General features: G+C 38.4%; 1 protein-coding gene across 1 annotated transcript; it reads left to right on the top strand.

Annotated features, from left to right (window-relative positions):
- Positions 1–5,408: 5,408 nt before the first annotated feature.
- On the top strand, positions 5,409–12,137 carry LOC110272238 (uncharacterized). Its single transcript, XM_088502457.1, has 4 exons — positions 5,409–5,579; positions 5,715–5,867; positions 7,032–9,278; positions 9,378–12,137. The coding sequence occupies exons 1-4, from the start codon at positions 5,409–5,411 to the stop codon at positions 12,135–12,137; spliced, it is 5,331 nt and encodes a 1,776-aa protein (XP_088358583.1).
- The last annotated feature ends 1,908 nt before the right edge of the window (positions 12,138–14,045 follow it).

Below are 14,045 nucleotides of genomic sequence, written 5' to 3'. Positions count from 1 at the left end.
TAATCCGTCATAATACAAACTATATAATATAAATTACGTGCACCCACATGGAAATTAAAGCACCAAACTTACCTAGCTAGTAGTGTATTCAAAATAACACAACCAATGGCAGAGAGATATCACAATCACAGTCATCAAGATTCATCAGAGAGAATCTCAAGGTCCATGGTTGTGACTTCAGTGATTGGGGCAATAGCAGTAGGTGCACCATTGTTGGGGATGATGGGTTTTGGTCTCTTGGCATCGTCAACACTTCTCCTTGTGAGTTCACCACTTTTGCTTCTATTCAGTCCCGTGATTTTGGGTGCTACCTTTGTCATTTTGGGAGCAGTTGCTGGTTTCTCTGTGGCTTCGGTTATGGCGGTTGTGGGAATTGCGGCGGTTTCATGGGTTGTAAGAGAAGCTAGGCTTAAATTTAGAGATATGAAGAAGGTTGTTGGGAACAACCCTTCACCAAGAATGAAGGGTAAGGAGTTGGATTATTTTGATAGCCATTTGGCTACTACCTCTAACGCAAAGTAAGAAAATTTATAAAAAGATTATGAAGTATTGTATGTTTATGTGGATCGAGTGAATAAGAGGCAGCACATGTGGTTTTTCTTTTTCTTTTTCTAAATGTAACACAGCAATGTTTCATTGTAATAATGGATGGTGTTGATTTCGTCTTCCTGGATCATTGTTATTATTGAAAAAGCATGCTATTTCTTTTATGAGTTGGGTTGCATGTATATTAAAATTTATATATATAAAATATATATTAAAATATAAATATATATTAAAAATAAATTAAATTATATATATTTATACATAAATCAGTTATTAATATAAAATATATTTTAAAATATAAATATATATTAAAAGCAGGGACGGACTTAAAGGGGGCGAGTAGTGGCCTCGGCCCCCCAAAATTTTTAGAAACTATATTTATATATGAGATATGTATTTAAAAATATAAAAAAATATTATATAATTTAGTATTTTTATATGTATTATTTTTTATTATGTGATAGATTTATGTCTTAATTATTTAATTCACTAATATTTTTTACTTAACTAATTTAATATCATATCCTCAAGTTTTTGTAACTTTCAAATTAGTTTTTATATAATAATTTCTATATTTATTTAAAAAAAATCATTTATTTATTTTATATTAACATATTTAAAATTATATTATTATATTAATAATAACTTACGTAGTTATATTTTGGTAATCACATTATGTACTTTAGATATTCTTTTCTTATAAAAAATATTTATTTTTTTTTCTAAATTTACGTTGTTGAAAGAAAAAATTTTATAAAAATATCTTATATCTTGTATTCTATAAAGGTATTGTATCTTTCAAATAATTAATAATTTATCATTTATTTTCAAATTTTTAAAAATTTTTGAAAGAATTAATTTTAATTAATAAGATATGTAATCATTTTTAACTAAACACGCTATAAATTATTGGTACTTTATAATTTTATAATGTACTATTGATATTGTTATATTTTTTTTATGTAACTATCATATTAAAAATAAAATTGTAAAAAAATTTATAATTATATATATATTTTTGATAAATTTTTAAAAAATTAACTATAATAACTATATGTTAATTATTTTTATGAAATGAAAAAAATTTATCTAAAATTCGGCTCCTCCATATTAAATTTTTTGGATCCGTCCCTGATTAAAAGTAAATTAAATTACATATATATTTATGTAAATATATTGGTAATTGATTTTAATGTATTTATTTTGTTATTTTATATATGTCACTTGTAAGTTGCAAGTTTTTTTAGTAATCTCCATCTCATGTATATATGTATCAATATTATTATTAAATACATTAACAAAAAAGATAGTTAGGGTTCATTAAAAAGAATAATAACATAATCAGCAGATAAAAACAATCAAATTGTATTTAAAAAGTTTGAAAATACAAATTGTATTTAAACATAGTTTAAAAATTGATAAATTAAATTAGTGCCTTTAAAAAATATTAAAAATCTTAAATTTATAAAAGAAATTAGTTTAAGGATTAGTTTCGTTTCGCATTAAGATAAATCACTTGGTTTAAATTTATGTGGAGCAATTTCGAGAGGATGAATTTGGTTGGTCACATACTACACGGCAACACATTAATTTTAACAAGTTGTTGGATACGAAGAAATGCATAGTACATTAGGCTCAGTAAAAATGACGATACGTATTTGAGATCGAAAGAAAGGTTCTCTATGAAGAGAGTGATAGAATGTTAGCTGAGGTAAAAACGGCAATATATAACGTTTATCTCAAGATCATTGTCGGTTTTTTACCCTTAAAAAAATAGTGTAATTATCGACGCTAAAAATCGACAGTCAATGCAAATTTTCTATTGATGTTTTTGGACGGTTTGTCGTCGATAAAATGAAAAAGAGAATATTAAAAATAAAATATTAAAATTGACGACGATGTCTGTTATTTTGGTAACTTTCTAACCTTTTAATTCTATAGTCACATTATCGACAAAAGAGTGGTTGGAAATTTTTTTTCTTTAAAATCAACGTACTAGTTATCTATTTTAATAATTAAAATATCGATAAATTTAGACGATAGAGATCTCTTTTTTAAATTGGATTAACGGTATAGATTTATTACATAAAATAGACGACTTAAATGATTTTTATTTTAACTAGTCGTCGATTTTATCAACAAAAAAATCACTCCCGCATTTGGCTTTTCGCGTCCTTCGTTTTACTCATTTCCCCAAAATTTAATCCTAAATCTTCATAGAATCAGAGTTTAGACTTCAGAGTAAGGCTTCTTCTTCTCCACCAACGCTTGAGAATAGAGACTAGAGACGGAATCACAGTCACGTAGCGAGGCAAAGAGCAGAGCTTCTTCTTCTCCGACGCCTGAGAAAACCCGTCGGCCTCCGCCTGCGAGGAGAGCTGCTTCTTCTTCTTCTCCTCCTCCGCCTAAGAGCAAAGTTGCTTCTTCTTCTTCTTCTTCTTCTTCTTTTTCTCCTCCGCCGAACTCGCTGTCGTCCTTTTCATGTGAGTTCCTCTCTCTCTCTCTCTCTCTCTCTCTCTCTCTCTCTCTCTCTCTCTCTCTCTCTCATTGTGATTTGTGAATCTGCATGTAAGTTCTTCTTCCATAGGGCTGCACATGGATCGGATAATATCCGCATATCCGCGGTAATTATCCGCATCCGATCCGAATTTTGCGGATATTATCCGATCTGCACTATAGTAGGATCGGATTGCGGATTTGGCAGTGATATCCGCGGATCCGATCCGCAAATCCACATATCCGCACATCTCATATAAATAGCATAGTTTAAGAAAGTAAATCCTAATGTGATATGAATTTTAGTGTATTATTTTATGAATTTTATGATATCTTGTTTTTAATTTTTTATTGTTGTACTTCAACTTAGAATAATTAAACTTAAATCTTGTGTTGTTATTTTGTTTTTGTTATTCAAGAGAACTTTTATTGATAATATTTTAGAAGTAAATAGGCTTAAACAGGTGAAAAATGAATTTTCTGAATTTTTTTTTTGTAAAAATAGCCAAACAAAATCTTTAAATAGTTTTTTTGAATTATGCGGATATACCCGATATCCGATCCGATCCGATCCGTGTGCAGCCCTATTTTTCTACAGACTCGTCGTTGCAATGTCTTTGCTGGTCGACGTCACTGTGAGCCCGATGCCAGAGCATGTCGCCATCGCAGCTTCTTGTAAGTTCTTCTCTGTCTCTCTCTTATTATTATATTTATTTTTACAATTTTTGTATCTACTATTTTTATCATGAAATTCTGAATTTGTGTTTGTTAAATCTAATTAGCATAATCAATTCATCACATTACTTCAGCTTAACTAGTTTGTCATAGTTTTACAATGTGATTAGATAAAACAAAATTAGAAAGAAAAACTACTTGCTTGCTTAGTATTAGAAAAAAGTAGAGTACTAACTTAAAATTCAGTTACAGATTTCAAGTAAGTAAGGAAAGTATTGTGTATTATTTAAGTAATCTTCGTGAATATTGCTCATAATATTAATTGCTCTGTTTATTTCAATTTACTTATTGAATTTTCATCTTTTCTGCTAGTCATTGTGGTTTGGTAGGATTTCTATTTGGTTATTGCTGTAATTTATCTCTCCAAATCATCAAAGTATACCAGCAACTACGTGATGCATCAAATACTGTCCACCTACTATTATCTAATGAAGCCATCTTTGGCTCCCAGGTAAACTCATCATATTTTGTTCTAGTTAGGCTCCATCTGACTTTTGGTTCCTAGCTTATCCTGTGTTGGTATGTAAGACCCCACATTATTATATGCTGTAAGATATTGGATGCTCAGTTTATTATCTTTTTCTTTCATGGATATTTGTTATATATTTAAGTTAGCTTGAAGTTCAATGAAAAATATATCATGTTGTTAATTAGTAAATGACTGCTTGTGCAAAATTAAATTATATTTTAAAATTTAAATCACTTTTGATGCTGATTTACCAGATTGAATTGCACTGCAATGCTGATGAAATAGTTAACAAATAATTATCAGACAGAGGAGAAAATAGTGAAGTAAGAGATTTTTTTAGTTGATCAATTTGCATGATGCTAGTTATATATAAGGATAATGGTATTTGATGATACTATCATGCCTTTCTTTTCTTTTCTTGTAAATAATTTGTTATCTTGTTTCTTTGAAGTTGAAACTTCTCTTTTTGTTTCTATTTTTTGTCTTTTTAATATATCATGCCTCGGCAATGTTAGCAGTATGAATTATGATTTTAAACAGGAGCTTGACAAGTTGAGAAAAAGGTTCGAGTTGACAAAAGCAGAGAATGTTTATCTGAACAAGTCAATTGAGAGAATGGACAAAGAGTTGCATGAAGCCAAAGACACAAGTTTCCATTTAAGTCATCAAATTGAAAACTCAGAAAATCTGGTTAAAAAGAAAAAAAGCATAACTGTTAGCAATGGAGAAAAGGCTAAAGGCATCAGAGACATTAAACACCGAGTTCTGCAGAGCTATTGAGGAGATGAAGATGGAACAAGAAGAATCAAGAATGATCAAAGAAGATATGGACAGAAAGATTGTTGAACTTTCAAAAAATTGCATGAATCACAAAAAAGAAATTGAACGCCTTAATGAAACAAATAAGAGCTTTCAGTTTGAGACGAGATTACTACATCATGAAGTTGAACAGTACAGGGTGAAGTAAGACATACTGAATTCAAAGTTGTTGGATAAAACAAATGAAGTTGAACAATGGGAGGCTAAGAATACGGCATGCTTTTTTTATCTTCAGATTTCATCCATTTGTGAAGCACTGTTGAAAAGTAAGCTCAATGAGATGGCTGGAGTTTGCAAGAGACTTGGTGATGAAAGTGCCGCAAAAAGCTCGGTCATCGAATAGATGTTAGAAAGAATTGGTTTGCTAGAGAATAAAGTTGGAGGACTCCAAAGACAATTATCTGCATATATTCCAGCTATAAGCTCTTTAAAAGATGATTTTGCATCTCTGGAACACATTTCCTTTCTCTGGACCAATAAAGCTTATGCTGTAGGCAATAGAGAAGAACAGAAGGTAGTATTCTGTTTTGACCTTTTCACTAGCTATTGTGTACTTCTATAAATTACATCCTTTTTGTCATGTCAAAAGAGTTTGTATATAAAATTATGCTTTCCACTAATTCAGTCCTATCATTAACGTTTTGTCCAGGATGTAGATATAGTAGTTGAGACTTGTCTCCAAGAAGATACCAATGAAATTTTAAGAGATAAAAAAGGTGAATTGATCCCAGTTGGGGTTTCAGATTTGCTTAGCATGCAGAGGAGGATTAGAGCAGTTGAAAAGGCAATTATGGAAGAAATTGTAAGACGTGTCAAGAAGGATTGCAATTTAAAAGTCATCATAGCTAAATGTTTTCTTTTGTTTTGAATATTTTGTATTATTAGTGGATTGCAATTTAAATGAATATAACTCTAAGTTTGGTTATTTATCTTGTCTTGAGTTAGGGGTGTATATGGCCCAGCCCGACCCGAACACCCGACCAGGCCCCGAATATTTTAGGGGCTAATTTGGTGTGATTTCACTGGGTCTAAGGTCGGATAAGGGTCTCAAAAATAGACCCGGTCATTATTTCAGGTTGAGTCTGGGCCATGACTCAGGTCACCCGAATTCGGCCCGGTGGCCCGATCATCATACACAATTAATATTTTGTATTATTAGTGATGGATGATGGCTATTCTTATGTGGAATTTAAGTATTGTAAACTTTAATATTTTGTGTTATTAGTTATTATAAGACTATAAGTTAATGTTTTATGTTTAAAATGTATAAGATTTTAGACTAATACATAATATTGTGTTATTTGTATTGATTTAAATATTTGGTGTTATTAGAAAATATTAGTATTTGATACGTCACCCACATCCTCGGTCTCCCGGAATTCTCGGCACACAAATATCTGAGGCTGATGTCACATCAAACAAGCTCGGCACGTCAGCTGATAAGCTCGGCCTCACCCATTCGAATAAAAAGACACGTTCATCATAAAGCTCGGTCCCGCATCAGCCGTCCGAAAATCTCGGCACATGATCAGGACCGAAGCTGAATCACCGAACTGAAAATAAGAAACGTGCTCAGCTGGTTTATAGCACCAAAATAGAATATCTCAACCAACCTACAAACTAGGACTTATCCACCAACGGGTAAAAACCAACTCCTATAAAACCTAGCTAATATGCTCGGCTAGGTCTCAGGTTCTATCACTCTCATTCTTCTACTCTTTACTCTTAACTCACTCACTGAGAATCATTACTGACTTGAGCATCGGAGTATCTTGTGCAGGTATTCCCGCCGTGGTGTTTGACTTCCGGCCGACGTAAAGCTCTTCCTCTTTGGTGTCAACTCACTCAGAAGCGCTTAAGCTCGGCATCCCTAGTGTTCGGACGAACCACTTGGCGCCCACCGTGGGGCCCGGAGTACATCTAACCCCATTTTTCCCTTCGTTTAGTCTTCTACTTTATTTTGCAGGATTCTCGATCCTCGGACATGGCTGACAAGGAAAATCCACAACTCTCACAGGACGACCTCCTGGCTCAAATCGCTGAGCTTCAGGCGGAGGTACGAAGAATAGCCGAGCTCTCAACACAGAACAATGGAGAGAACTCCAAAGGCTCGGCTCAAAGTGCGGCGGACCCTTTAAACATCGTCCCGCCAAAGGAGAAGCTCACCCTTGACAACCCTTTCTCCGAGGAGATCACAAACTACCAAATACCGAAAAACTTTACGCTGCCTACCGCGCTAGAACCATACAAGGGGTTCGGCGATCCTCGGGCCCATGTGAAGAAGTTCCAATCAATGATGTTTTTCAACGGCCCTAACAATGAGCCCGTCCTCTACCGAGCATTCCCCACATACCTAGATGGTGCTGCATTACTCTGGTTTTCTAAACTTTCTGCAGGTTCGATTTCCTCCTTTGAAGACCTCGCCAGATCATTCATTGATTATTTCGCTGCATCAAGAATCTACGTACATGGCTCGGACTATCTTGGCACCATCAAACAAGGTCAGCACGAAAGCCTGAAAGACTACATGACCAGATTCGCTGACGCCACTATGGAGATCCAAGACTTGGACCCGGCCGTTCACCTGCACGCTCTCAAGGCCGGCCTTAGGCCTGGCAAATTTCGGGAGACCATTGCCATAACAAAGCCGAAGACGCTAGAGGAATTCCGGGAAAGGGCGGCAGGTCAAATGGAGATCGAAGAACTCCGAGAAGCCCAAAAGTCGGACAAACAACCACATCGGAGAGACGAAGAAAGGACTTTCAGATCGCCAAGCAACAGGGACACTAAGAAACCTTCTAAGCCCGCGTCAAAGTACAACACATACACCAGATTCAACACCAGAAGAGAGAACATCATCAGAGAAATCCTCAACGCCAAAATCATAAAGCCACCAGCCCGAGCAGGGAACTACCATGATCAACGGTTCGTGGACAAGACAAAGCATTGTGCCTTCCACCGGAAGTTCGGTCATACTACGGATGACTGCATCGTTGCGAAGGACCTCCTGGAAAGGCTAGCACGCCAAGGGCTCCTGGACAAATACATCGAGACCCGGAAAGGCAGAGGAGGAAACTCGGACAGGGTAGAACATAAGCAAGCAATCGCCGACGATAAAAAAGAGAGAACGACTCCTGATCCACCAAGAGGAGTCATCAACCACATATCAGGGGGATTCGCAGGCGGAGGAGAAACAAGCTCGGCCAGGAAACGAAGCTATAGAGCAATGCTGGCAATCGAAGGAACTATACAACCAAAGAAGGACAAAGAACCAGATGTCACAATATCCTTCAACCAAGCAGACTTCAAATCGGCAAGCCCTAACCTCGACGATCCCGTGGTAATTTCAATCCAGGTCGGAGAACTGTTGGTAAGAAAAACATTGTTAGATCCAGGTAGTAGTGCTGATGTTTTATTTTACTCTACTTTTACAAAAATGAAATTATCAGAAAAATTGATACAACCCTTCTCCGGAGAGCTAATTGGGTTCTCCGGAGAGAGAGTCCCCATCATGGGACACATATGGCTAAAGACCACAATGGGAGAAATCCTTATGTCAAAGTCGATTGATATTCAATACCTAATAGTAAACTGTTACAGCCCTTACAATATTATACTTGGGAGACCCGCCCTGAATATATTCAGGGCAGTGGTGTCCACATTACATCTGTGTGTCAAGTTTCTAGTGCAGGAAAACAAGATCGCTACGGTGTATGCCGACCATCAAGAAGCTCGGCAATGCTATAACGCTGGTTTAAAACCAGTACAAACAAAACAGGAAGCTCGGCCCCAGGTTCAAGCAATCCACACGTCCGCCAACACAGCGACACTAGCCGACCTCGACCCAAGAGAAGACCTCGGCGAAAGACCTCGGCCAATGGACAATCTTCAACAAGTAACACTGACATCAGACGACAAACAATGCACATATGTTGGAGAAGCATTAGAAGGGGCAGACCGAGCAAAACTCATTCACATACTGCGTCAGAACGCCGACCTTTTTGCATGGACGCCAGATGACATGCCCGGAATCAACCAAGAAGTCATCTGCCACAAGCTAGCAATCGACAAAACGATCCGACCAGTTGCACAGAAGAAAAGGAACCTCGGAGAAGAGAAAAAACAAGCAGCACTCGAAGAAACCCAGAAGCTCCTCAATGCAGGTTTCATCAGAGAAATTCGCTCCACCACATGGTTGTCCAACGTGGTAATGGTAAGGAAAAACTCAGGTAAATGGCGCATGTGCGTCGACTTTACAAACTTAAACAAAGCTTGTCCTAAAGATGCATACCCATTGCCTTGTATTGATAAGTTAGTTGATAACGCCTCTGGTTTCAAAACTTTGAGTTTTATGGATGCATACTCTGGCTATAACCAGATTCTAATGCACCCAGAAGACCAAAGCAAAACAGCTTTTATAACAGAACATGGGAATTTTTGTTACAAGGTAATGCCTTTTGGCCTAAAGAATGGAGGTGCGACATACCAAAGGCTAATGGACAAAGTATTCCAGCAGCAGATAGGCCGCAATATGGAGGTCTATGTAGATGACATGGTAGCCAAAACACCTATGCAGGGATCACACTGTGACGATTTAGTAGAAATCTTCAAGCAACTCCGAGCATATAACATGAGACTCAATCCAAACAAATGCGCGTTCGGGGTACAAGGAGGGAAGTTCCTGGGATTCATGTTAACATCTCGAGGTATCGAGGCCAACCCAGAAAAGTGCAAGGCCGTACTGAACATGACAAGCCCAAAAACGGTAAAGGAAGTCCAGCAACTTGCAGGACGAATAGCTGCCCTGTCACGTTTCCTACCTGCAGTGGCAAACCGATCTTATCACTTTTTCCAGACATTCTCTAAAGGCAGGAAATTCAACTGGACAGACGAATGCGAAAATGCTTTTACCGAACTTAAACAACACTTGACATCACCACCAATCCTCCAAAGACCAGAGACAGGTAAGCCGCTGCATTTATACCTATCAGTATCTAACCACGCTGTAAGCTCGGTTTTAGTAACAGAAACAGGAAGAAAGCAAAGCCCAGTATACTTCATCAGTAGGGTGCTACAACCAACAGAAACACGGTACCCGAGGATAGAACAACTGGCGCTAGCACTAATCACCACAGCAAGAAGACTGCGGCACTATTTCCAAAGCCACACAATCATAGTACGAACGGACCAACCACTAAGGCAGATATTAACCAGACCCGAGCTCGCCGGCAGATTGATAAAATGGTCGGTCGAGCTCTCCGAGTTCGACATTCAGTACGAATCAAGAAAAACACTAAAGTCACAGGTGCTAGCCGACTTTATATCGGAGATGACTAATGACACACATAATACAGAGGTCAGTTGGAGCATACATGTGGATGGAGCGTCAAACAAAGAAGGCAGTGGAGCCGGGATACTACTAAAAGAAAGAGACAAAGTGGTGGCCGAGCAGTCACTACAGTTCTGCTTCAACGCAAGCAACAATCAGGCAGAATATGAGGCCCTACTTGCTGGACTAAAGCTCGCCCTACAACTACAGATACCTCGAATAACAGCCTACTGCGACTCTTCGTTAGTGGTACATCAAATAAAGGGCGAATTCCAGGTAAAAGATCCTTTGTTAGAGAAATATTGGCTCATAACAAAGGATCTAATTTCAAAATTTAAAGAATTCGATATTATTCATGTAAACCGAGAACAAAACACCAGGGCCGATGTGTTATCTAAGTTGGCCACGACTCGGCAAGCCGAAAACACATCGGCACTGTCCCAGCTAACACTTGACAAACCGAGTTTTGAGCAGGGTACAATTTTGAGTATAACACAGGTCCCAAATTGGCGAACACCTTTTCTCAATTACATAAACACAGGCACTATACCAAATGACGAACCGAACTTGCCGCTCTTCCGAAGAAGAGCAAGCTTCTATACAGTGCTCGGAAACACCCTATACAGGCGAGGACATTCACAACCACTGCTCAAGTGCATCAGCAGAGAGGAAGCCGAGGAGGTTATGGCTGAAACGCATGAAGGAGTCTGTGGAAACCACATCGGCGGCCGAGCATTAGCAGCAAAGATCTTGCGAACAGGATACTATTGGCCAACGATAAAACGAGACTGCATCACAAAAGTCAAAGCATGTGATAATTGTCAAAAGCACGCCACCCTCTCAGAGACCCCGGCCGAGGAGCTCCATACCATAGAGGTAAGCTGGCCTTTCGATAGGTGGGGACTGGATATCCTCGGACCCTTTCCGAAAGCGCCAGGCCAGGTAAAGTTTCTTTTAGTGTCAATTGACTATTTCTCTAAGTGGATAGAAGCACAACCACTAGCGCACATAACAGCAGAGAAAGTGCGATCTTTTCTATGGAAAAATATCATATGCAGATTTGGTATCCCAAGAGAGATAATCTCGGATAACGGGAGACAATTTACAGATCATAAGCTCGCTACCTTTCTAACAAACTTTAACATCAAACATCATTTCAACTCAGTAGAGCACCCGCAAACTAACGGACAGGTTGAATCGGCTAACAGAATTATCTTGCAGGGATTAAAGAAAAAGCTCGGCGATGCTAAAGGAGAGTGGGCCGATCTCATCGCAGAAATCCTATGGAGCTATAATACCAGCATTCAATCTGCCACAGGGGAAACTCCCTTCAAATTGGTATATGGCGCAGAAGCGCTCATTCCAGTAGAGGTCAGCATCCCAACATTAAGAACCGAGCTATATAATCAACCAAATAATCAACAAGCTCGGACAGCCGAATTGGACCTTGTAGAAGAAGAAAGGGACATTTCCGCCATAAAACAACGAGCCAGAAAACAATATCTAGAGCTAAGACACAACAAAAGAGTAGTACACAGATCCTTCAACAATGGAGACCTCATACTCAGACGAACAGAGGATGCTCGAAAACCATCATCACATGGCAAATTAGCGGCAAATTGGGAAGGACCTTTCCGAGTCCTCCAAAACCTCGGAAAGGGGGCTTACAAATTAGAAACCCTTAGAGGAGAACAACTCCCAGGAACATGGAACGTCTCCTCCCTAAGAGAATATCAATCATGACACAGCCTGTATAATAGCGAATGATGGTACTCTTTTTCCCTCCGAAGGTTTTTTCCCAAAAACACAAGGGTTTTACTCGGAAAGGGTTTTAATGAGGCCGGACGCAACAAATCATTGTACAAATACAACTTACTGTGCAATCAAAACAGTTTTCATCCTGACAGTCAGCATACATTTCAGTTGATAAACGCTCCAAATTATCCGAGCATTATCCTCGGAACCCTAGCATCACATATTCCTCGGAAAACTTTCACCATAAAAATAAGTCAACGTGTTTCCAATTAACAAACTAATCCGAGCTTCATACTCGGAAAACAACACGCGCATACCGAGCATACTGCTCGGGAGAAGTACAAACAAACATTATCATCAAACAAATCTTAAAGCGCTTCCATTCAAAAAGACAAGTACTACATTAGAACATCTATTCACATTTCTGACAAGTTCACTTAAACAAAGAATGGCTTAGGCCATCTTCAATACATACATACGACTGTTTCCAACACATAATCATAAATTCATCCAAAACATCAACCTTTTTTCATAATTAAGCCGAGCTATATGCTCGGAAACAAAAGTATCACTACCGATAACAATATTCGGAGTTACCCAAAAAAGCAAAAAAGTTCTAAAAGAACCACAACACTACATACGAAGCTCACAAATTTTAACTAAGAGCCTACTCGACTTTGTCACCAATGCTGGATCCTTCACCTTCATCAGCAACAACAGGTTCGTCTTCCACAAGCTGCCCACCCACAACCACCTTTGTCGCATCAAGCTTATCCACATCCGACTCAGGAAACAGCACCCGCACTTGAGAAACAGCACGTTCAAACCCTTGTGCAAAGGCCTCGTAGACTTCAGTCTGCAACTCCTTAACCCTTGACCCCAAGCGATCATTCTCAACCTTAGTAGTCCTTACCTCCTCCGCAGAAGTAAGCCGAAGGCGCTTCTCCTCAGACAGCTCAGAAGACAGCTCAGAGATGGTTTTCTCTTTCTCCTCCAAAGCCAAGGATAACTTAGCGACATCCAAGGCAGATTTATTCTCCTTCTCAATGGCGAGCTCTTGAGCACGCCCAACAGCCACGATACGCGCACCAATCACCTAAGACAAGAAAAAAAAACATATTAAAACTGCACCAAAGCAAGAAGATACGAGAACAGAAATTATAACACTTACCTGCAGAAAGCGACTCACTCCCACATGTCCGATATCCTCAATCATTTTCATGTCTTCCGGAAAACAACAAAGTTCATCCGCCATAACAGAAAAAGGGTATAACTTACCCCATAAGGACTGACTATGTATGTCTTCCGAATAACCATGCAACTTCTTCTGAGACTCATACGCTGACTCCACCCTTCGGAGTTCGATGGAAGACTCCCCTTTCTCCAAGAAAGCCTCAGCAACTCTCTCTTTCACATGACCTCTCTTGCGCTTAACCTTAAGAGCAGATTCAGGATGAACAACAAAATCTTTCTCAGCATTGGTGGTCGAACCCTCCTTTTCAGCCTTTTTTCGCTGACTGAAGAACAACTTCAGACCAGCAGTAGTGATCGTCGGCGCCTTCTCACCTATTCAGAAAACAAAAGCAATAAGAACGAGCGAGAAGAAAACAACAATACATCCAAAAACGATTAAATTACCTAAATACTTCAGAACAGCCACCCTATCTGTGTCCCATTTCAACAACTCCGACACGGATAACAATCCCTTTGGGCCCAACTTTTCAAACAAAAATTCCATCATAAGCTGATCATCAACCGACCTATCCACATCTAAAGCTTGCATAGGTTCAGAACACCAAAATAAAGGGAACCTCTCAACAAGGTACTCATTCAGGTAGAAAGGAAACTCCTCGGGTACACTCCTCACTTTAACATACATAGTTTTGAAGTTCTTAA

This window comes from Arachis ipaensis, chromosome B1 (assembly GCF_059453495.1).
Source record: "Arachis ipaensis isolate K30076 ecotype BB chromosome B1, ASM5945349v1, whole genome shotgun sequence".
Lineage (NCBI taxonomy): Eukaryota > Viridiplantae > Streptophyta > Magnoliopsida > Fabales > Fabaceae > Arachis > Arachis ipaensis.
The sequence above is the reverse complement of the archived record's forward strand: the minus strand, read 5'-3'. Positions and strand labels throughout refer to the sequence as shown.